This window comes from Macaca thibetana, chromosome 7 (genome assembly GCF_024542745.1).
Source record: "Macaca thibetana thibetana isolate TM-01 chromosome 7, ASM2454274v1, whole genome shotgun sequence".
Taxonomy (NCBI): Eukaryota; Metazoa; Chordata; class Mammalia; order Primates; family Cercopithecidae; genus Macaca; species Macaca thibetana.
The window spans coordinates 129555550-129577847 of record NC_065584.1 but is presented as its reverse complement, the minus strand read 5'-3'; the positions used below and the strand labels follow the sequence as shown (position 1 = coordinate 129577847).

The following is a 22298-nucleotide window of genomic DNA, read 5'->3' as shown; positions in this document are numbered from 1 at the left end:
GGCTTGAGCAGGAAGGAGATTCAAAGTATGACAGCTGCTCTGGGAGGGGCACTGCCCAGTTGGAACAGACACAATAGCAGAGTCCTGGAGGCACCCTGCCGGGTGGCAGGAAGCAGAGGGATGGGATCCTCTGGGTAGTAGATACTTTACCTACTAGTTTGGAACTCTTTCAGCATTTCAGCAGCATTCTGGCTATATCAGAGAGTGTGCCTAAATACCAGCCGTGGTTTCAGGTGTCTTCCCCAAAGGTCCTTTGCGGACAATTCCTCCCTTTGGCCTTTGCGCCACAGTCTTTGATTTCTATTCAGATGTAGATCTGCTGAGAGCCTGATCCTGCAGCCATTAGAGGTCAAGGTGAATCTGAAAGGTGATGTCACTCCAGAGGATGGAGTCTGGAGAGGACACCTGTTGAGCGTCCCTTAGTGTACATTGAGTATCTACTGTGTGCTAGCCCTGAGATTGATGCAGGATACAGTAGTGAGCACGTCAGAGTGGGGCAAAGGGACCATAAACAAAACAACAAATTAGGGTAGGTCAAAGGGGTCGGAAGCCTATAGGGGCAGCTTCCTCCACTGAGCAGTTTATCCTGGGGACCTAGAAGCCACAGGAAAGCAGGCCTGGGTTCTGTCCGGGATCTTCTGTGCCCAGGGTGGGTGCCTGTCCTGCCATCCTTCCCAACTGGCATCTCTGCTGCTGCTCCTGACTCCCAGCCCTGTGGGCGGCTCCTTTGGGCATCCCAGCCCAGGGTGTGGGGCCGGGGCTTCCTGGAGCTGGGTGTGGAGCCAGGAATGGAACAGAGGAGCCATTGAGCTGCCCACAGAGTTGCCACCGGGGCGCCCACGGGCACTGCAGGCTAGAGCTGAGGAGGCCCACGCCAGCCTGGGAGGGGTCGCGGCACTGGGCATGGGCCCAGGACTTGGGTAAGAAGGGTGCTGCCTGCAGGCTTGGTGAGGGAGAGGCTGGAGGGGCTCTATGGAGTGGAGAGGCAGGGGTGGGGGGAATATCGGGGGCTTGGACCAGCTACTTCTGCCGAGCAGCTTCTGATGACACAGCTTCGCTTGGAAAGACTGTCCCCTCATATGACCCCACCCAATCCAGATTTATGCTTCCTCTGCTGAGTGAACAAGGAAAAGTACTTCCTTTGTCCATTCTTCCTGTTTTATGTGAATGGAGTTAACACATATTTACGGAGAGCTTTCAGGAATTTGACAGTAAACATGGTTCCTGCCCTCAGGAAGCTCACAGTCTGCAGGAAGACATGGAACAAAACAAATATTTACCATGCAGTGTGATAATAGCCCAGCACAGAGACACCTAACAGGCCTGGGGGAGTATCGAAAGGCTTGCTAAAGAAATAATCTATAAGAGTTAGCTCTTGAGGAGGAAGGAGAAAGCGATCCAGGCAGAGGGAAAGCCTTTGAAGTAGAAAGAACATGCAGCTTTCTGGTAACAAAGTGATCCAAGGTGAGTAGAGAGAAACTAAAGAGGAAAGTGGAAGCTTTCAAATCTCTTTAACTACAGACTTTTTCCTGAAGCACTGGAGAGACGTCGCAGGGTTTAAGGATAATGTGTTGGTTGATTCAGACACTGCTGAGCGGCTGCCACAAGAGTGTGATGCTGGCTGCCGACCGACAGAATCACCGAAGGTGGGCTGACCACAGAGCCCCCTTGGTCAAAGGGTGGGGCTGTGGGTGCCAGTTGGCCTGGGAGGAAGCAGCTTGGGTGGGTAGGGGTGAGTGGATTTATTTTCTCTACTTCCTGGCAGAAGCAGGACTAGGGGTGAAGGCCTCCAAGGGGAGATAGGTGATAATCAAGGAGAAACATTTGTCTAGTGCCTACTGTATGTCAGGTGCTTACTGGAGTTGGAAAGACAAAAATGACAGAGTTCCAGGTATGGATAGCCCGGTGGTGGTAATGGGATGATCTGAGATGGTGGTTATCCCACAAGCAGGCAGAGATGCAAGGGAGGTGGTAAAGTAGCTGAGGGCATGAATAGAACAAGGTGGGAGCTGAAGAGCCCGGATGAGATGGTAGGAGCCGTTGGGAGGTGCCTCCGAGGGAATAGCGGGGTCGAAGGAACGTGCAGAAGGGGTCTCCGAGGCGGAGAGTCTCCTTTCTTCATCTCTGCCTCGCTAGCGGTCACCATTCCCAGTCCCTCTAACCCGGAGCAGGCCACTCACCCCACGGCCTCCCAGCCCAGCTGGCTCCTACAGCCCTGATCTGGCTCCGAATCAAAGCCTGGACTGAGATTTAAGGAAAGGCAAGAGTGGCCTCTCCCCATGCCGCAGGCCCTGGAGCCACCTCCTGTCATCGCCCGTCAACCCACTGGTGCAGTGCTCCCGGGGTGCTGGCAGCCTTGGGTGAACTGGGCTCAGTCTCTGCCTCAGCCAGCGCCCCATCAGGAGAAGCCCAAGCCCAGTTTGGAGAAAGGTTCTATTGTCCTCAGCTGCGCCCCGCCCCGAGCACCTTGAGCGCCTCTTCGGAGTGTGTGGTTTGCAGTTCACTCCGCGTTGAATGACAGCAGGCATAGAGGAGTGTCCGTGAGCCACTTGTGTGGGAGAAAGGGGCAGTGTGGGAAGTGAAGGGCCAAAGGGAAGCCTTTCCTGTCCCTGCCCTCCAGGACCCACAGGGACTTCAGCACAGCTTCAGGGCTGCCCCAAAGCGGACTCCATCCAGCATTCTCTCTCCCAGGACAGCCACGATGCCCCCTGGTGGCAGGTTGGCAGCCTTTTGCACAAAGGGCATGGGTTCCAATTCAACTTATGTAGAATGGTCCTGGACATGTTCCCTAACTTCCCTGAGCCTCTGACTCCTTAAAATGGGGACAGTAATACCCACATGACAGGGGTTGTGAGGATCCATCAGCAGAACTGAAAAAGTGAGTACTCAACCTTCCCTTCCTTGATGATGAGCAGCTGTTTATTCGTTCACCACCTGGAAGTGCCCTCGTAAGCATGGACCATGCTAATCTCTGAGTTGTCTGCCTGTTCTTTGCTTGCTCTTTGAACTCTTCCAACACCTTTGTAACTGTTTCTCTGAAGTAATTCCCTTTGTTGAACCACCTGGTGTAGGCTCTGGTCCTGCTTGGACCCTGACTTGAGGCAGGACCTGAGGCCCATTAGCCTCCTTCTGGCCATTTAGCCTAGGAGATGGCCTAGAGGCACAAAATTAGTGGAAAAGATGTACCACTTGGGGCCGGGCATGGTGGCTCATGCCTGTAATCCCAGCACTTTGGGAGGCCGAGGCGGGCGGATCACGAGGTCAAGAGATCGAGACCATCCTGGCCAACATGGTGAAACCCCATCTCTACTAAAAATACAAAAATTAGCTGGGCTCGGTGGCACGCACCTGTAGTCACAGCTACTCGGGAGGCTGAGGCAGAAGAATGGCGTGAACCCAGGAGGTGGAGGTTGCAGTGAGCCGAGATCACGCCACTGCACTCCAGCCTGGCAACAGAGCAAGACTCCGTCTCAAAAAAAAAAAAAAAAAAAAAAAAGATGTACCACTTGGTTGGCAGCCTAGTTGGGAAGGCCTGCAAAGGAAGAGCCAGAGCTTGTCCCCATCCAAGCTCAGAGCCTGTCCTTGAGTACCTGGGGGTCTGGATTGAAGGCAGCCTACTTGGGACTCTTGCTCCCATGGACAGAGTAGCTTGGGAGAAGCAGAGTTGCCTCTCCTCTCCCTGAAGCCCAGTGTCTTCACTCTCCTCCCACAGCTAGCAATCCTAGAAGACTATGCGGACCCGTTTGATGTTCAGGAGACTGGTGAAGGTTCAGCAGGAGCTTCAGGAGCCCCAGAGAAGGTCCCTGAAAATGATGGCTACATGGAGCCCTATGAGGCTCAAAAGATGATGGCCGGTGAGTGACAGGGGCAGGGGAGGTGCTCCCTGAGCCCTGGGCTCTGCAGAACAGGCTTTGTGACTCACAAGTCTAAGGACTGATTCTTTGGTCCCTGGAAAATATGGAGAAAGTCTTTTCCAGGTCCTTGGGGAGGATGGTCACTGCCTTTCAGAGTCATTTTGGAGAAGCAGCTGTGACCTATGAGACCTGAAGTGGTACAGGAGGCCACGCAACTGAAGTGCAGATAGAAGCATTCAAGATAGGAAGGAAAAGATAGTGGCGAGGGCTGGGAGGATCAGTGATCCCAAAAAGAGAACCACTAGCCTTGGGAGGGGGGATGAGTTTGAAACGAAACATCTTCATGGCAGTTGGAGAAAGATGACTGGAAATGTGGTTACAGTGGGTGTCATGAGCCTGGGCAAGTAGTCCAAAGAGTGAGGCTAGGGAGAAATGAGTAGATGTGTCTTGGGAACAGAGGCTGAGAGAGAGTCCAGGGGAAAGAGATCAAATAGGGGTGATCAGAGAGGACGGGGTGGGTCTGTCCAAGCCACAGCCTTGAGGCAGGGTGAGAGGAAGTTTGTTCAGGGGCAGATGATGTTAGCGCTGGGTGTGCATGGGAACCTAGATGAGAGAGTCCGAGACGGGCAGGGCAGTGCTTCGTAGGCTGGAATGAGGAATCTGGACTTGCTTCAAAACGGGGAGTGGAGCCATAATGAATTCTTGAGCAAGAGAGGAACAGGACGAAAATGTCAGCTTTATTACTGATAAAGTTGATTAGAGAACATTACTTATGTTCACCACAATGGGCTTATGTGTCACCACAATGGGCTTCTTAATACTTCACCACAGAATTAAACTTGCCCACTCAGACTTGGGCAACTCAGTAGGCCTAGTGGGGGAACCCTGCAAAGGAAGAGCCAGAGCTTGTCCCCATCCAAGCTCAGAGCCTGCTCTTCGGTACCTGGGGCTCGGGGTCAAAGACACACAGGAGCAGGCCACTGACTGCATGAACCAGAATGTTCTTTCTCTTCAAGAGCAGGAGAACGTGCATTCACTGACCAATACAATAAACTGCTCCTCCTACTTGGGAGAGGTGGTAAGGGAGGCAGAGAATGGTCAAGAATATCCCCGGAATATTATTCCATGGAGCCCTTGGAAACATGAGCCTGGAGAATGCAGGTTCACCCTAGCAGTAACCTACACACGGAAAGATGAGGGTGAAGGTCACTGGGTATTGGCAAAGAACAGATGGGATTTGAAGAATGAAGGAGGGCCAGGTCCAAGGAGAACAGTGTAGTAGACGGAAATGGAGAAAGTGAGAAGCTTACTACTCCATTTAGGTCAGAGGGTGTGGACCCCAGGAAGCCCCCACGAAGCCCCCATGAATGCCCTGAAATTATATGTGAAAATATAGGAGCACATTTTTCTGGGGAGTAGCTCCATAGCTTTTATCATATTTTCACTGGGGTTAGTGATCCCAGTAAGAGAACTACTAGCTTTGGAGAAGGTGGTCAGTTTGAAACGATGGTATGTCAAAGCAAAAGATCTTTATGGCAATGGACACAAATGACTGGAAATACAGATGCAGCAAGTGCCATGAGGCTGGGCGTATATTTCAAGGAATTAGGATAGGGAGAGATACATAAGACCTGGTCTTGGGGAACAGAGGCCAAGAGAGGATCTAGGGAGAGGCCAGCTGGGGGTGATCAGAAAGAAAGTATTTGCCAGGTCCTTGGTGAGGATGGTCACTGCCTTTCCAATAGTCACTTTGGAGAAGCAGATGTGACTTGTGTGACCTGAAGTGGTACAGGAGGCCACACAACTGAAGGTCAGATATTAGCATTCAAGATAGTCAGGAAGGACAAAATAATGGTGGGGCTGGGTCAGTGATCCCAAAAAGAGAACCAGTTAGCTTTGGAGAAGGTGATGTGTTTGAAACCATGGAATGTCTAAGCGAGAGGTCTTTATGACGATGAATGTAACTTGTCGAAGGGAAAGTTTCAAGGCGGGGGTGGTCCACAGTGTCTGGGCAGCAAAGAATAATTCTGTGATTGTGAAATGATATCATTTGCGGGCCGGGCGCAGTGGCTCATGCCTGTAATCCCAGCACTTTGGGAGGCCAAGGCAGGCAGATCACCTGAGGTCAGGAGTTCAAGACCAGCCTGGCCAACATGGTGAAACCCCCGTCTCTACAAAAATTAGCCAGGCATGATGGTAGGTGCCTGTAATCCCAGCTACTCGGGAGGCTGAGATGGGAGAATCGCTTGAACCTGGGAGGCGGAGGTTGTAGTGAGCCGAGATCATGCCATGGCACTCCAGCCTCGGTGACAGAGCAAGATTCTGTCTCAAAAAAAAAAAAAAAGAAAAAGATAAAAAGGAATGATATCATTTGAGACAGAAGGAAACAAATGGAACTTGGCATCAGGGAGGAAGTGGACAACGGGAGGATTGTGCCTCAGTTTCCTAAACTCATAAATTTTACCCAGCCCTCACTGACTGTCGCAGGATCCTTTTCCTGTCTTTTACTCTGGTGCCCACTCGCCCTTGCCTTCATTGGCTCCCTTGCTTTTAGTGACCCGAAGTGTTTTGAGTTTGAGGAACCCAGGATGTGTAGTTGCTGAGCTCCCCTCAGAGCCAGGGCATCTCCTCTGAAGGAGGCCTGGCTTGTTGCTGAGAAGCATTGTAGGAGGAGGGGAGCCAGAAAGCCAAGGCTGAGCCCTCACCTCTCCCTTCCTGCCCTGCCCTGGCAGAGATCCGGGGCTCCAAGGAGACAGGAACTCAGCCCTTGCCTCTGTATGACACACCCTATGAGCCAGAGGAGGATGGGGCCACCCCGGAAGGTGAGGGGGCCCCCTGGCCCCGGGAGTCCCGCCTGCCAGAGGATGATGAGAGGCCCCCCGAGGAGTATGACCAGCCCTGGGAGTGGAAGAAGGAGCGGATTTCCAAAGCCTTTGCAGGTGAGTCCTGTTGGAGAGGGCAGGTCAGCCGGGGCCTCTGAGCAGCTTTCCAGGCTCAAGAGAATGGAAGGAGTGGACCCTAGGAGCCCAGGGAGGCCCAGGATCAGGACTCTAGGGAAATGTAGTTGAGTTCTGTACTGCAGGGGGTGGGGTTGGCAGTGTGGACACAGCGCTGTGTTTAGGGTCAAGGAATGGGTACAGGAGAAGGATGAAGGTATTGCCCTGCATCACCACCTCTTGGAAGCTAAGAGGCTTAGACTACTTCTATCTTTTGGGGACTGGGTATATTTAAAAATAAATTCCAAAACAAACTTATGAAACTCGTGACATGTGTTAAAATACTTACATTTAACAAAAGAAGGCACTTACTTCAAACAATGAAGACAGCTATGGGTGTAACCTGAATTCTAGGGCTCTGCCTCCCAGTGGTAGGCCCTGGCAGACCAGGGGTGTCTGGCCCCAAGGAGATTTCTGAGGAGCAGAGTGAGGCTATGAGAAATCCCTTGATTGCCAGATGAAGATCAGGTTTCTTCTGTTGCAGCCACACCACTGTCCATCCCAAGTCCAAGCCCACCATGGAAAAGTTCATGTTAGCGGTCTGAGGTGGGTGGAGCAAGAGCCCGGAGCAGGGAGAGGGCTTTTGCTCCTGGGTCCTTGATTCAGGGAGAACATAAAGGGCTCAAATGTCATTCGACTTCACTCCTGCCCGCATATGCCCCTCTGCCCTGCTTGGGCAAGGGGCTCATCCTGGAGCTGGACCCAGCCCTCCTCTGCCCTCCCCACCCTGACAGCCAGACTGGAAAACCACAGGATTCTAATATTCTTCCTGTAAAGCACACACCATTGAGGACGGGCCGTTTATCTCCAGAAGTCTCCTTGGAGAATCAATACTGTTTGGATTGCTTAATGGGAAAATCTATGCTCGTCATTAGGAAACCTCGTTAGCAGTCCAGCAGCCGGAGTGGCATCACTCTTCTCAAGATGGGGGGTGGGCATTAAATTTCAATAAAACATCTGCCCCCAAGTCTGAGTAATCCTGACAACCTGAGGCGAGGCTGGCTCTTTCTCGCTGCCTGCGAGTTCCCAGGCTGTGGGGAAAAGGAGAAAGGGAGGCAAGGCTGTGGGTGCCAGGAGGCTATGGGAACCCGGAGGTGGTGCTGGGAGGGGCTGGTCACTCCTAGTCCTGCATTTCCTTTGTTCCTGGTATCTGTGGGCCCTGGAGGCTTGTAAGAGGTCAAATGAAGGGGACCCACGAGCTGGCAGAGCAAGACCCTGCATCCTGCTGCTTGCCACCTGCGCTTCCCACCGTCTGACCAGGCCAGCCTGGTGTGGTCAGCGTTGGCTCCGCCCAGTCCTTGAGTCCCTCCCCAAAAGCTGACCTGCCTCTGCCTCTGCCCCTCCCCCTCCTCCTTTCTAGGCTGTCCTGTGTCCTGGCTCTGGGTTTTGGTGTCTCAACCTTTACCTCTTTCTGTCTCTGTCACTGTCTGTCTCTCTTCTCACTTCTGCTGCTGGCTCCAGTTGACATTAAGGTCATCAAAGACCTACCTTGGCCTCCACCTGTGGGACAGCTGGACAGCAGCCCCTCCCTGCCAGATGGGGACAGGGACATCTCCGGTCCAGCCTCACCCCTCCCTGAGCCCAGCCTGGAGGACAGCAGCGGTGGGTCCTGGGGGGCTTCTGGCCAGGGTGACATGTCCTCACCCCTCCAGGCCCTGCGGGTTGGGTTGGAGGAGTTGAGAGGTGGGGCAGGGTTTGGAGACCCCAGGAAGAATCTCATTTGGGAATAAGAAGAAAGAGACAAAATACACATTCCTCCCTTCCCCATAGCTGTGGGATGGTGTCTCCTACAGGGAGGCCCCTTTCTAATGTGTTCCTTACCACGCTACAAAAATCCACCATTTAAAATTCACTTTGACCTTCAGCAATGCAAATACTCCTGAGGTGGGGGTGGGACAGGCACAGGAAGTGTGGAACTCCTTGGCACAAAGGAGCAGATCTGACCCTTGCATCTGGTGGCTGAAAGACAATAAGGGCTTCAAAGGGCTACAGGGAGAGAAGAGCCCAAATGAGGAGAAAGAATGCACTTAATTCTTCCTCTATGTTCAGTTCTGTCCAGAGTGGGCACCCAAGGGTGTGTGTGCAGAGGCATGAGCATCTGGTTGTACATTTGTGCCTGAATATTGTATTTTAAAATATGGGATGAAGGAGGGTGTCTATCCATACGTGCATGTGTGCATGTGTGCCTGTGTGCCTGTGGCCAGGGGACCCATGGGGGCTCAGCCTTTCCTTATGTAGGCTCAGCTATCAGGCTGCCCTGGTCTGGGAGGGCAGAGGTGCTGCCTCTGGGCCTCTGTGGGTTGAGGAAGGGAGCCAGTGGGCAGCAACGTTGGGAGTGGGGGAGGGGCGAGCCGGCTGGTGGCTTTGGGCAGGATTAGCCTGTCAGGATGGCACCAAGGGGAGTCAGATAATTGTTCTCAGATCGATAAGTCATTTCTACAGAATGGCTTGGCAGGGTGATTTGGAGAACGGTAATGAACTCTGAGGAGGAGAAAGAAACAATATTATCAGCGCTGAAGCCACCCTGAGAGGATGGACTGGGGGAAGGCAGTCAGCTGCTCTGGAGGGAGAAGTGTGCATGGTTTCTCGGGTTGCTTCTCTGCCCTCTCCTCCCACAGTGTGGGGACTGCGAGGCCCTGTGGCACAGAAGGCCCACCCCCACCTGGGGATGGATCCAAGATTATGTCCCCAGAGCCAGTCAGGCCCTTGAGCCTGGGCTGCCCTCCCAGAACATTCCTTTGATCCTTTCGGGGAAGGAGTAGGGATTGGGCACTGGCTATTTAGTAGGGACCTCTGAGGACCTCTAGGGTCCTTAGAGTCCATGACTGATATGTTCCCCACAGCCCAGTTTGAAGGATCGGAGAAGAGCTGCCTGTCACCTGGCCGGGAGGAGAAGGGGCGGCTACCTCCCCGACTCTCTGCAGGGAACCCCAAGTCAGCCAAGCCCCTAAGCGTGGAGCCCAGCAGCCCCCTGGGGGAGTGGACAGATCCAGCACTGCCTCTGGAAAACCAGGTGTGAGTGTCTGTGTCCAGCTGGGGACTCCCTCTCTGCTCCTCCCCTCCTGGCACTGGCTTCCCTACAGGGGACACCCACAATGGGTGGGCCTGGACGGCGAGGGACCCAGCAGAGATGCCCCCCTTCCTCTCTCTCATCCTTAGCTGGTATCATGGGGCCATCAGCCGAACCGACGCCGAGAACCTGCTCCGGCTGTGCAAAGAGGCCAGCTACCTGGTACGCAACAGTGAGACCAGCAAGAATGACTTCTCCCTGTCTCTCAAGTGAGTGGGGACGGTTGTGGGTGCAGGGACAGCCAGCAGGGTGGAAGGGGACTCCAGTATTCCCCTTATGCCCGCCAAGCTGGGGAGGTCCCCATCCCCCATGAATGATCCCCAGGCACTGGGGGTCCTGAGATGTCTGAGACTCAGCCCCTGCTCTCAGGGAGCTCAGAGTCCATTGGGAGAAATAGTTGATCCTCAGCATGCAGCTCAGAAGGGTTCTGTTCTAGCTGTGTGGCCTGGGCCCCCTTAACCTCTCTAGGCCTCAGTTTCCTTACTAATGAAATGGATGGGGGATGATATAGGGAAGGATTAGGTGAAATAATGCATGAGAAGTGCTTAGCATAGTGCTAAGGGCTCAATAAATCATCACTGTCATTATTAATGGAAGCCCAAGATGTTCTAGAAGCATAGGCAAGGAGATAGGGAGTCTATAGACTCCTGAGGGAGTCTATAGGTATAGGGTGGCGAGGGGGCGGGAGGGGGGCTGGGTGCTGGAAGGAGGGCAGGGTAGTGGACACAAAGTTATTCCTGTTTACTCTGAGGAAGAGTGTGTGTGTCTGTGTGTGTGTATTTGAGGATGGGGGGTGTCTGAGCTTTTGGATCCTGGAAGAGGTAGGGGAGGCAAGGCCCTCCCTTCCCATCAGGCTTTCCTCCCAGGAGCAGTAGATCAGCCTCCCAGACTCCCTGGTAGCATGGCCAGCCCTGCCCTGGGCAACCAGGAGTTCTGCCTGGTAGACCCTGTACCCCATGTTAGGAAGCCAGTGGGGTGGTATGTTCATTTGCCTCCCACCATCACTAGTAGGACACCTGCACCACTTTCTACCACATTCTGTGGGACCATCAAACAAATCCAATCTATGGAAACTTGGGGCTACTAAACCAGACATATCTGGGGGATAATTATTCAACTTCACTAAAAGATAATAGAAAAAGTGGTGGGCGTGTTGGCTCACACCTGTAATCCCAGCACTTTGGAAGGCCGAGGCTGGTGGATCACCTGAGGTCAGGAGTTTGAGACCAACCTGACCAACATGGTGAAACTCGGTCTCTACTAAAAATACAAAAATTAGCTGGGTGTGGTGGTGTGCACCTGTAATCCCAGCTACTCAGGAGGCTGAGGCAGGAGAATTGCTTGAACCCAGGAGGCAGAGGTTGCAGTGAGTCAATATCGTGCCATTGCACTCCAGCCCAGGCCAACAACAGCAAGAATCTGTCTCAAAAAAAAAAAAAAAAAAAAAAAAAAGATAATAGAAAAAGTGCCGGACTATAGTCAGGTAACCTGAGTTCTATTCTTGGATTTGATAAACTAGCTATGTGATCCTAGAGAAATCACTTAATATCGCCAAGCCTCGGTTTCTACCTTTGCCAAAGGTAGAATTGATAGATACCGCTTTTTTTCCCCCAGCTGTCATACTCTAGGAGTCTTTGAATTATAAAATCAAAGCAGCATTTCCCAGAAGAGTTTTTGTCAAAAATTTGATGTATATAACCTCAGAAATGTGTATTGCCTTAAAAATTATAGTTAAAGTTCATGGAGCACACCAAGCAACCTATATGCCATTTCTAAAGCAACTACTCCCCTGCAAGATAGATCTCTTTTTTATAGACAGAAAATAAATTCAAAGAGGCTTGTTACTTGCCCAAGGCCACCAGGTAATAAAGTCCCAAAACCAGGATTTGAACCCAGCTCTGTCTGACTCCACAAACCATGGTATTCCAGGGCTCCACCAGTGCCATATTATTGTTTGGTACAGGCTAAGGTAAGGGGAGATGCCAGGGGTCTGGCTCCCAGAGTGGAGCCCTGCCAGCCTGCCTTAGCCTGGGAGGTAAAATGGCAAGGCAGGCCTGGAGACCTGCTCCCGCCCTGGCTGACCTGGCTCCACATCTGTCTGCCAGAGCCTCGTTTACATATAAATGGCTTCTCTGAAATATGATTATGGTTTCTCTTCTCTCCCTAATGGAAGGGCTTTCACTGGTAATTAAACAACTTCCTCAAAAAGGCTCTACAGCCTGGTCCTGCAGTCCAGCTGGTCCTAACCCCAGTACCCTGAGGGTCTGGCAGGGGCTTTGCTGTGTCCTAATGGACCCTTGGGACTTTGTCCCAGGAGGCGGGAAAGCACAGCCATCCCCTCTGCAGGAGGTTGGTTATCCAGATGGCTGCTGAGCTCTCTGGCCACTTGTCCTTCTTAGGCAGATCTCTTTCGAGAAGATAACAATGTGCAGCTTTTAGGAGAGACAATTCCCCAGGGGGACTAAGGGGGAAGTGGTCAGCCCCAAACTGAGAAGAGGTGAAGGAAAGCAGGGCCCATGCTGCTGCCCACAGCCTTGGGCCTGACAGGGGACACTGCCTCCCCTCTCCACCACCCACAGGGGCCGTTTGCCTCAGGCCCCTGGCTCCTTTTCTCAAGGGCCTGAGCTGTCAGCCTCAGTTATCTCAGACCTACAGATGGCCCCCGCCACCCTGCACCCTGACACGCCCAGCCCTGGGGCCCCAGGCCTTTTCCCAGAAGTCTGCTAGGCTCCTGAGGACTCCATGCCTGGGGAGACAGAGGGATGGAGTTTGGGGCCTCCTTTTCTCCTCCCATCTGTCACCTCCCTTCAGCCTCCCCACTCTGATTTCTCACTTGTGGGCCTGGTGAAATGGGTCTTTGTACCCAGACAGGGGAGGCGAGTGATGAGGATTGCCAGCCTCACCTCTCTGGGGGGTGGACCTCAGGATGGAGGCAGCCCCCTCACTGGTTCTGCTTTCCACACTAATCTCTAAGCCCTGTCCTTGTCCCCAAGTAGGCTGTGGCCAGCAGTATATAACACTTAGGCTTCAGGGCTCCCCAAAACATTCCTTACTCCTTGCCTGTGCTTGGGTTTCAGACCTGAGGCCTCACAGACCAAGCCTGTGGTGGTTTAGACAAATGTACTTGGGTACTCCCGTGCCCTCTCATGGGCCGAGGGTCCCTGGACATTCAGGAGCTAGCCAGAGCTCTGAGCAGTGGGGTCCTTGTCTTGAGGGCAGAGCCAGGCACTGATGCTGATTTCCTGGTTGTGGCAGGGAGATGGGAGAGGCAGGAGCATGTCCCTGAGCAAGGGAATGAAGTCATTGTAGGCTGAAGGGCCAGATAAATGAGCTAGGGGCTTGGTCGAAGACCCAGAGAGCAAGAGAGTGAAGGGATATCCCCAGGAGGAGGCAGCTGAGCACTCCCAGATTTTGGGGGGTCTTCCAGATCAGCTTCTCCCTTCCCCCTAGTCTTTAGAAGGGAGAGCCCCAACCAAGACTAGCTTAGTTGTCACATCTGTCCACCCTCCTGCCAAGGGTGTATGTGGTTCCACATGAGCCACCAGGAGCCCCTCACAGGTGTCCTACCATACAGCTCACGAAAGGTGAGGTTAAACTGGCCCTGGCCACAGAGGCTGGAGGGCCAGGGTACCTGGACCCCAGGGTTGGCCAGCAGGGGTCGGGGTGGTGTTGGTCACTCAGTTTCCACCTGCACACACCCTGTATACTCCCTGTACACACATTCTTGGCACACCCAGTGGCCTCACCACAAAGCCAATGCCCAGTGCTACCTACTTACACCACCACCACCCCTGCTTTCTGGACTGACCTCCACCTCCCCTAATCACCTCACATTCTCAGCTGGCTTTGGAACCACCACATTTGCTGTAGGGTTGGGGAGGGTTACTGAATGGCTGGATGGGGGGCTGAGGAGAGCCCCCACTCATCAAAGTCTCCTCTCCTCTTCCCAGGAGCAGCCAGGGATTCATGCACATGAAGCTGTCTCGGACCAAGGAACACAAATATGTGCTGGGCCAGAATAGCCCGCCCTTCAGCAGCGTCCCAGAAATTGTGCACCACTATGCCAGCCGCAAGCTACCCATTAAGGGGGCCGAACACATGTCCCTGCTCTACCCTGTGGCCATCCGGACTCTTTAGATGTGAAGCCAGGGCACTGTGATAGACCTGTACCCAGCCCTGTGCCCATCACCTGGCTGAGGGCCGTGGCGCTTGCCAGGGACATGATCTTTCAAACCTTTCTTCTCCGGGTATTGAGCAGAAGCTGGAGATTCCTTAACTTATTCTAAAGGGAAAGGGCTCCTGGGGCCTTGGAGTAAGGGGTTGGCTGGAGCTGGGGATAGAGGAAACCCTGGAGAGAAAGGATAGCCCCTGGAGGAAGGGAGTTCTAGAGCTGCTGGGGTCGTAGGGAGTTTCAGATTGGCAGCTCCGGCTCCTTTCCGACCTTAGGGCAGAGGTGGCGACCTCCACCACCACCATCTTCTCCCCACTGGGTCCCTGCGAGGTGGAGCAGAATTCGGCCCCATGGGGCGCCTGACCATCTCTCTGCCTCCGTCCCCGACTTCCACCCCAGACCGTCGGAAGGCTCCTCCCAGAGTCTGTTGGGGTTTGGGGAAGGCAGGCCCCTGGGAAGCAGCCGGCTTTGGGGGGTGGGGAGATAAGGGGAGGGGCTCGGGCAGAGGGAACTGTGCAGTCCCCAGGCCGCCCCGGCTCCGGGCCAGAGGCAATAAATAAACCCGATCCTGCCGGGCACAGCCGCGCCCGCGCCTCCGGCGCCGTCCCCGGGCTGACGGGGGAGGGAGCGGAGAAGAGAGCGTGGATTCTGCTTATAAATCAGCTCTGGAGCAGACACAGCCTGGCTGTGAAAAGCACTTTCGAAGCATCAAGTTCCTTTCTTTGACGAGATGTCAAAACATCGCCGCCGCCCCCGCCCTGGCTGGGGGCACCCAAGGCCCGCTGGCCGCGCGGCGCCCCCTCCCCGCGGCGCGCGGCTTCCCCGGAGCGCGTCCAACTTCCTGCCAACAGCCATTTGTCTGGGAGGAGGGGAGGCGCGGAGAGACAAAGAGGCAGCGCGCCAGGCCGGGGAGCGGAGCGTCCTGCCACGCTGAAGCCGCGCGCCGGCGGAGGCGGGAAAGCTGGCGGGGCGGGCCGCGGAGGCCGCGCTTGTCTCCATGGCCAAGGAACTGAGGGCCTGCCGCGCCTCCCTCGCCCCCCTGACGGAAGGGTTTGTCCCGGACAGACCCGCGGGCGGGGCCGGCCTGCGAGCCCCTAACCACCGGCCCGCGGCCTAGACCGCACCCCGGCCGGCGCCCACCGCTGGAACCCGCCCAGGCCTGTGGGCCGGCCGGGGAAGGCCCACTGGGCCGCCAGGCGGAGCGGCTCTCAGGCCCGCCCCATCCCGCGGGCAGGCTGGTCAGGACCCCCGGACATGCTGGGCAGGCACCTTCCGGGGACCACTGCGCCGAAGGGCCGTCCGAGGGCCTTTTCCAGAACCTAAACATGCAACCTCCAAAGTGTGCTGTGAATCACAGTACTTGAGTTTCTAAACCAGTGGCTATTTTCTCGAAATTGAGGATATGTGGTATGTAGGCGTTTAAATTGGGCACTCCCTTGCCGGGCGCGGTGCCTCACGCCTGTAATCCCAGCACTTTGGGAGTCCGAGGTTGGTGGATCACCTTAGGTCGGGAGTTCGAGGCCAGCCTGACCAACATGGAGAAACCCAGTCTCTACTAAAAATACAAAATTATCCGGACCTGGTGGTGCATGCTTGTAATCCCAGCTACTCGGGAGGCTGAGGCAGGAGAAATCGCTTGAACTCGGGAGGCAGAGGTTGCGGTGAGCCGAGATCGTGCCGTTGCTCTTGGGCAACAAGAGCAAACTCTTGTCTCCAAAAAAAAAAAAAAAAAAAAAAAAAATCCCTCAGAGGGTTGTCCTGTCTTTAAGACGACTAGGAGAGCATCCAGCCATTTTGCAGATGGGAAAACAGGCCAGAGAGGTTGGGTGATGTGTTCATTTGTCTCCTTGCCCTCATCTCACTGCCTGGAAGAGCCATGTAGGCACGGGTGCCCAACTCTCCCTTTGCTCAGAGAAGGGCTGGGAGTCACTGAGGTCCTGGAAAAAGCCAGATTGCTCTGGCTCCCTACAGGCTCCAGCTGAGTCTGCCCCTCCCGCGTTCTCTTACCCAGCCCACCTCCTCCAGAGGCTTCCACACCCTCTCTGCCCCTCCTGAGCAGGCTCACCAGGCCTCACACTAGTGGCTGACAGACCCTCTGTCAAGAAGGACACCCCTGGGCTGGGGAAGGGATCTCTAGCTGGGGCGCTTTACCTTGGGCCAGCTCCTTTACTCAGGACACTGGCCAGCTTGAGAGATGTCTGGGTCAGCCTGGTGAGCTGGCTGGGTGAGTGGCTTCCTCTCCCCATGCCCCATCCGTTTCTAGGGCAGAATAAAGAAACCCTGAACACAGAAAAGTGAATTATTTGTAAGGGAGACTACTGGAGCAGGGAGAAGAGGGCTGAGGAGCATTGCATACATAGGTATTGGGCCAGGGTCTGATGAAAGAACGTGCTTAAAACCTTGGGTGAAATCAGTCGTCGTGTTAAACTGTGGTGCTGAGTGAGTTTCCGTAAATGGCTGGCCATGGGTCCAGCCTCTACCTCCTGCAAGGCAATTGCCAGCCCTTCTGACAGTGGGGACCCCAGAAGAGGAGGAGGTCTGGGAGTAGGGAGGGTTCTAAGATGCCAGCATCCATGCTCCCAGTGCATCCTTACACTCGCCACCCCAACACACATACAGACCTGCACACACACGGTACTTGTCGGGTCAGTTTGTCTTTTGAGATTTGTTTCTGAAGTTTGGAAACAGAGGTTTTACTTTGCCCCAAACCAGTAGCTCCCCTACTTCTCACTCTAGACCCTAGACATGTCCCCCCTCCCCCACCATTTCTCCAGGCTGAGACACATCCTAGGCCTGGAGGTCCCTGAGCCCATACCTGGTGACTGACCATGGCCACCTGGAACAAGGTTGGGAGGTGAGAAATGAGAGAAGGCTGAGGCAGCCAGAAATAGGAAGAACAGAGGTGAGCTGTGGGCCCAAACCTCTGCTCAACTGGGCAGTGGGCAGAACCCCTGGGCAGGGGCCTAGAAGTTCTCATAATGGTGGGAGAAGTGAGTCCGGTCCTGCCTGTTGATGAGCTGACAAGCCTTTTCCACATTCTTGGTCATGCCAGGGGGGCCACAGCTAAACACCCCGATCTTCCGGACCTGTTGCAGGAGGAATAAGTGAAGGCTAGCTCATTGCTCAGAGGCAGAGGTAGCTCAGTGTTCAGAGGCAGGAATAACTCAGTGTTCACAGGAAGGGGTAACTCCCCAGTTCAAGACCAACCTGGGCAACATATCAAGATCCGTTCTAATTTTTTTTTTTTTTTTAAATTAGCCAGGCATAGTGGTACACTCCTGTAGTCCCAGCTACTTGGGAGGCTGAGGCAGGAGGATTGCTTGCACCAAGGAATTGGAGGTTACAATGAACTGGTACTGCACCACTGCATTCCAGCCTGGGCAACAGAGCAATACCCATTCTTTTAAAAAAAAAAAAAAAAAAAAAAAAAAAAGGAAGCCAGCAGGGCTCCTGATGGTTTGCATGGTGAGGGCTGGCTCAGTGTTTATAAGTCTAGTGGAATTTTGCTAGGTGCTAGATCAACATTGCTAATAGGGGTTGGGTTAACCAGTGTTAAAGCTGAAGAACAGCTCAGCGTCTCATGGAGGGCTAGCCCAGTATTTGTGAGTAGTGACTAGCCCAGTGCTCACGGTAAAGGTTCTGTCAGTGTCCAGGGTGAGGACTGACTCAGTATTGGTGAGGGTAGCCCTGAGTTTATGACGAGGACTAGCTCAATGATTGAGCTCTTCCTTCTGGACAATACATCATGGCTTCAGAGATGGCAAGTCCCTATTGCCCGCCTCCTTCCTTAGCACCTAAGAGTGACCCCCACCTATCCTTTCCATTCCGTTACCCCACCAATCTCCCAGGGGATGGGTTCTCATCAGCAGTCAGTTTCTTCCTTGATGGGGCAGGTTTGGGAGCTTTGCTCAGACCCCAAATGATAAAGAGGAAGTGAACCTGGATATGGATTGGACTGACCTGGGGGTGGACCTCCTGCAGGGAGTTGAAGAAGGACTCAAAAGGGGGGCGGCCAAAGTGGGTGATGGAACGCAGTCCTGTGAATAGACTCCGGTTCAGAACCTTCTGGAAGTGCCGTTCACAGATGTACTATGGTAGGGAAGGGTGGAACAAAGTTCAGCCACGCACGGCTAGGATCAACTCCTACCTCAGACAGTGGCCCACATACCCTCCTGGTGGGCCCTGACATACCAGCATGGTGGTCCTGAGGTCGAACTTCTCAGCCAGCTGGGTGATGTAGATGTGCACAGACACCAGGTCCTGGTGGTCGTTCTCCTCCACCTCTCGGATGATATCAGCCAGCCACTCAAACTGACGCTGGGTCCGCGTCACCCAGATGAAGTAGATCTGGGGACACATGGCTGGAGCTCAGGACCCAGCTCAGCTCAGCCTCCCTACATCCCAGGGGTGTCCATACCAACGGAACTCTTCTGACCTCAGCCAGCTTGTGCCCTTCCCTAGACAGCCGGGGGAGAGGGAGTGTATGGGCCACAGGGCCAGGCTCTAAGGCCAGAGATGGAGTTGGCCCAGGGCCCAGAGAGGTGGAAGTGAGAGACCCCAGGGCCATGGGAAAGGTCCCTTGGTGATGGGGAGGTGAAGGTCTTTGGGGTGGGAAGCAGCTCTCATGCTCAGCCTGTCCTACAGCTCCCTCCAGTGGTTCCTGCTCAGGCTGCCAGGCACCTAGTGGCTAAAGGGCATTTCACAGAGCAGCTTCAGGGAGACCCAGCAGCTGCCTGGGCAGATGGGAATGGGCTCAAAGAGAGACCAGCGGGTGGAAGCTGCCCTGCGGGGAGCCCTCTGCAGCTTCTGAGAGGGGTAAAGTGGGGTGTGTAGTTAAGAAGCAGAGGGCAGAGGAGAGCAGGGGAGCTGTCACCCTCTGAATGCTGACAGCACATGGGCTGGGCTTCTGCCCTGCGCATTCCAGCACCCCTGACTCACCTGCCAGGCCCAGAGAAACGAGCAGGGACCTGCCACCAGGTCCAGGCTGGTGTGAAAGGACCCGTGTGAGGATCTGAGGGTTTGTTGCTGGGGCCAACCTGGCCCACCAGCCCTGCCTTGCCACCACTCCTTCTCTTCCTCTTGAGAGCTGAGCCAGTTCCACTTGTGCCCCACCCAACATGCCCTTCCCTCTCCCAGCCCAATAAGGCTGCAAGTGCTGGGATCCTCTGTAAGAAGGAATGGGTTTTTTTACCCCCTCCAACCTTGCCTGGAGGAACTCCCAGAAGCAAATCCTATGTGGAGCACCCCTAACTGAGGGAAGGAGTCTTTGTAAACCAGGCAGGATCCTGGAGGCATCTGCAAACCAGTTCTGTCCTTCAGGGTCTAGGGATATTTTGATACCACCCCACCCACCACCAACCCCAGGTTTCAAACCAACTTGTACCTGCCCAGTTCAGGGAAGCCAAGAACAAAGGCAGAGGAGAAAGGCACAGATGGGTACCATGACAAGGAAGAAGGGGCCATGGGTTGGTGGGAAGAGGGGGCACTCACCTTCTTACAGCACACTTGGCAGCTGACAGATGACTTGAAGACCAGGTCTTTGAGGATGGAGGCAAAAGGGGTGACCCCAATGCCCCCTCCCACTAGCACTGACACCTCAAACTTATGCCACTCCTGGTGGCCCTCTCCAAATGGTCCATCAAGGTACAGCTGTAGGGAGGGGCGTGGGTTTGAGTTAAGCTTGGCCACCACCGGAGATTGGAAGCCAGAAATGAGAGAAAGGGAAAGGCAGATACGTATATGGAGTGAGGGGAAGAGGAGGGTTTGTGGTATTATCTGGAACAACCAGTCTCTAGATGCACAGAGGGGAGGAACAGAGCGGGGAGTCTAGTGCTGGCGGACCAAGGCCTTCAAAGGGGATATGGAAGCATGTGGCACATCTGGCCCTGGGTCTGGTACCTTTGGGTATCTGGCACATCTGTCACCCGTCGGGGCTGAGTAGATCTCCCTGAGGCGAGTGGTCCAGGGCCCTGCCGCCCGGATGTGCAGGCTGAGCGTGTCCTCATGGGGTGCAGAGGTCAGTGTGAAGGGGTGGTACTCGGTGGTCCCCAGAGCCAGGCAAGCGATCCGCACCCACTGCCCTGACTTGTACTCAAAGCCCTGGGGCCGCTGGAACTGCAGGTGGGTCACTCCTGGGGAGGGACAGTGGGTGAGAGGCTGCTGCCCTGAAACCAGCAACAATGTGGCCTCCAGAGAGCTCCCCACCCCAGCCTCAGCTCTGCTTCTGGAATATGACAAGGGAGGCCTCCCCCATCAGAAGCTCACCCTGTGGAGGGCCAGGCAGCACTGGGGCTGAGGGTCAGCTGGGCAAGGGGCAGCCTGTCCTGAGCTTCTCTGCTCTCTGTGATGAGAGAGGCTCAGGTCCTCTGGCAAACAGCTCTTCCTTCTTTCCTTCCTTCCTTCCTTCCTCCCTCCCTCCTTCCCTCCCTTCCTTCCTTCCCTTTTTTTTTCCTGGAGTCTTGCATCTTGCTCTGTCGCCAGGCTGGAGTGCAGCAGTGCGATCTCAGCCTCTCGGGTTCAACTGATTCTCCTGCCTCAGCCTCCCAAGTAGCTGGGACTACAGGTGTGCACCACCACACCCAGCTAATTTTTGTATTTTTTTTTTTTTTTTTGTAGTAGAGACAGGGTTTCACTATGTGGGCCAGGATGGTCTCAATCTCTTGACCTCGTGATCCACCTGCCTTGGCCTCCCAAAGTGCTGGGATGACAGGCGTGAGCCACTGCGCCTGGCCCCTACCAGCTCCTTTGTCCCTGCCACCCAAGGCCCCTGCCAACTCCACTGGGCCCGAACAGAAGACTGTGTGGTCTAGACTCTGCCTCGTCAGTTCCCTCAGTGCCACCAAACTGATCTCCTGCCAGGCTAGTACCTGAGGGCAGCAGCTCCGCCTTCACCACGCTGATCTCCACCTTCTTCCGGCTCAGGCTCACCAGCTTGTCACCCCCATAGATGATTGCCGGGACCAGGAAGAAGATGTGGAAACGGGGCAGCTGGATCAGAGCAAAGCTACCATGGATGATGAGCTGGATGGAAGAAAGAGCTCTGCTGAGACCTAGCGACACCCACAGCAGAGTATGGGGCCAGCTCAGGCCTCAGACCCTGCATCCTTCCCCGCTGGCATATCCAGCCCCCACCTCACCATGTACCATGCTCCTTCTAGGTTGCAAAACCTCACCATTCCCAACTCCATCCTCCGTAGCATTCCATGAGGAATGAGAGTGTTTTCTAGCTCCCTGACACCACCTTAGACCAAGTGATGTCACCTGTCACCTGGACTCATGCAGGAGCCTTCCAGTGGAAGGAAGTTTTCCACTGGTCTTGCCTCACTATAATTCCTGTCTCTTCAAGGCAGCCAGTGTGACTTTTAAAAGTTCATTTTATCCTGTTCATCCCCAGCTTTAAAAGCTTTGGTGGCCTTCCTATTGCACTACAAGGCCTCGCAAGTACTCTGACTTCTGCCTGCCAGCCATTCTCCCCTCCCTGTTCCTCAAACATGGCAAGTCCTTTCTGCTTCAGGACCTTTGCATCTCCTACCTGGAATGCCCTTCTCCTGGTTCTTCCCATGGCTTGCTCCATCTCATTTTTCAGGTCTCAGTAGAAACATCACCTCCTCAGGCCTCCCCTCAGTCCTCTCTACCATATCTGCCTGTTAACTCTCTTAGTGCATGCATTGTCATCCACAGTACTTTCGTTTTTGTGGAGTCGGGGGGACAGAGTCTCGTTCTGTCACCCAGGCTGGAGTGCAATGGCATGATCTTGGCTCACTGCAACCTCCACCTCCCAGGCTCAAGAGATTCTCCTGGCTCAGCCTCCCGAGTAACTGGGATTATAGGCACCCGCCACCATACCCGGATAATTTTTGTATTTTTAGTAGAGATGGGGTTTCACCATGTTGGCCAGGCTGGTCTCGAACTCCTGACCTCAAATGATCCGCCCACCTCAGCCTCCCAAAGTGCTGGGATTACAGGCGTGAGCCACCGCACCCGGCCAACAGTACTTTTGCTTGCTCATTCATTTACATGTTTACTGTCGTTTTCCCCACAGGACTGAAGGGGTAGGGACTGTTGCCATTATAAGCTCCTAGCAGTTTCTGCCTGGCATATGATAGGCACTCAATAACTGTTGGGGAAAGGCGCTTCCCCAGTTATCCTCTCCTTTTTCAGGATAAGAATACCTAAGTTGTCTCCCTTTTCCATGTACTAACTGACCA

The 22298-nt window shown here is 54.4% G+C and overlaps 2 protein-coding genes across 7 annotated transcripts in view; one reads left to right on the top strand and one right to left on the bottom strand.

The window, feature by feature from the left end:
* SHF (Src homology 2 domain containing F) overlaps positions 1-14788 on the top strand; it is a 30325-nt gene extending 15537 nt beyond the window's left edge. Inside the window, exons 2-7 of one of the 6 annotated variants that reach the window (XM_050797861.1) lie at positions 3713-3854; positions 6587-6793; positions 8312-8452; positions 9694-9865; positions 10010-10129; positions 13871-14788. In XM_050797861.1, coding sequence (XP_050653818.1) covers positions 3713-3854; positions 6587-6793; positions 8312-8452; positions 9694-9865; positions 10010-10129; positions 13871-14057 — 969 coding nt within the window. In that variant the 3' untranslated portion in view covers positions 14058-14788. Of the gene's footprint in view, positions 1-3712; positions 3855-6586; positions 6794-8311; positions 8453-9693; positions 9866-10009; positions 11675-13870 lie in introns of those variants that run through there. The other 5 variants (XM_050797862.1, XM_050797863.1, XM_050797866.1 and 2 more) reach the window with 5 other exon arrangements.
* Positions 14789-16378: 1590 nt separating this feature from the next.
* Positions 16379-22298, bottom strand: part of DUOX1 (dual oxidase 1) — a 35400-nt gene continuing 29480 nt past the window's right edge. Inside the window, exons 28-33 of the mRNA XM_050797858.1 lie at positions 20958-21111; positions 19990-20222; positions 19582-19740; positions 18283-18438; positions 18052-18180; positions 16379-17177 (exon numbers count right to left, since the gene is read on the bottom strand). Of these exons, the coding sequence (XP_050653815.1) occupies positions 17055-17177; positions 18052-18180; positions 18283-18438; positions 19582-19740; positions 19990-20222; positions 20958-21111 (954 nt within the window). The 3' untranslated portion in view covers positions 16379-17054. The remainder of the gene's footprint in view (positions 17178-18051; positions 18181-18282; positions 18439-19581; positions 19741-19989; positions 20223-20957; positions 21112-22298) is intronic.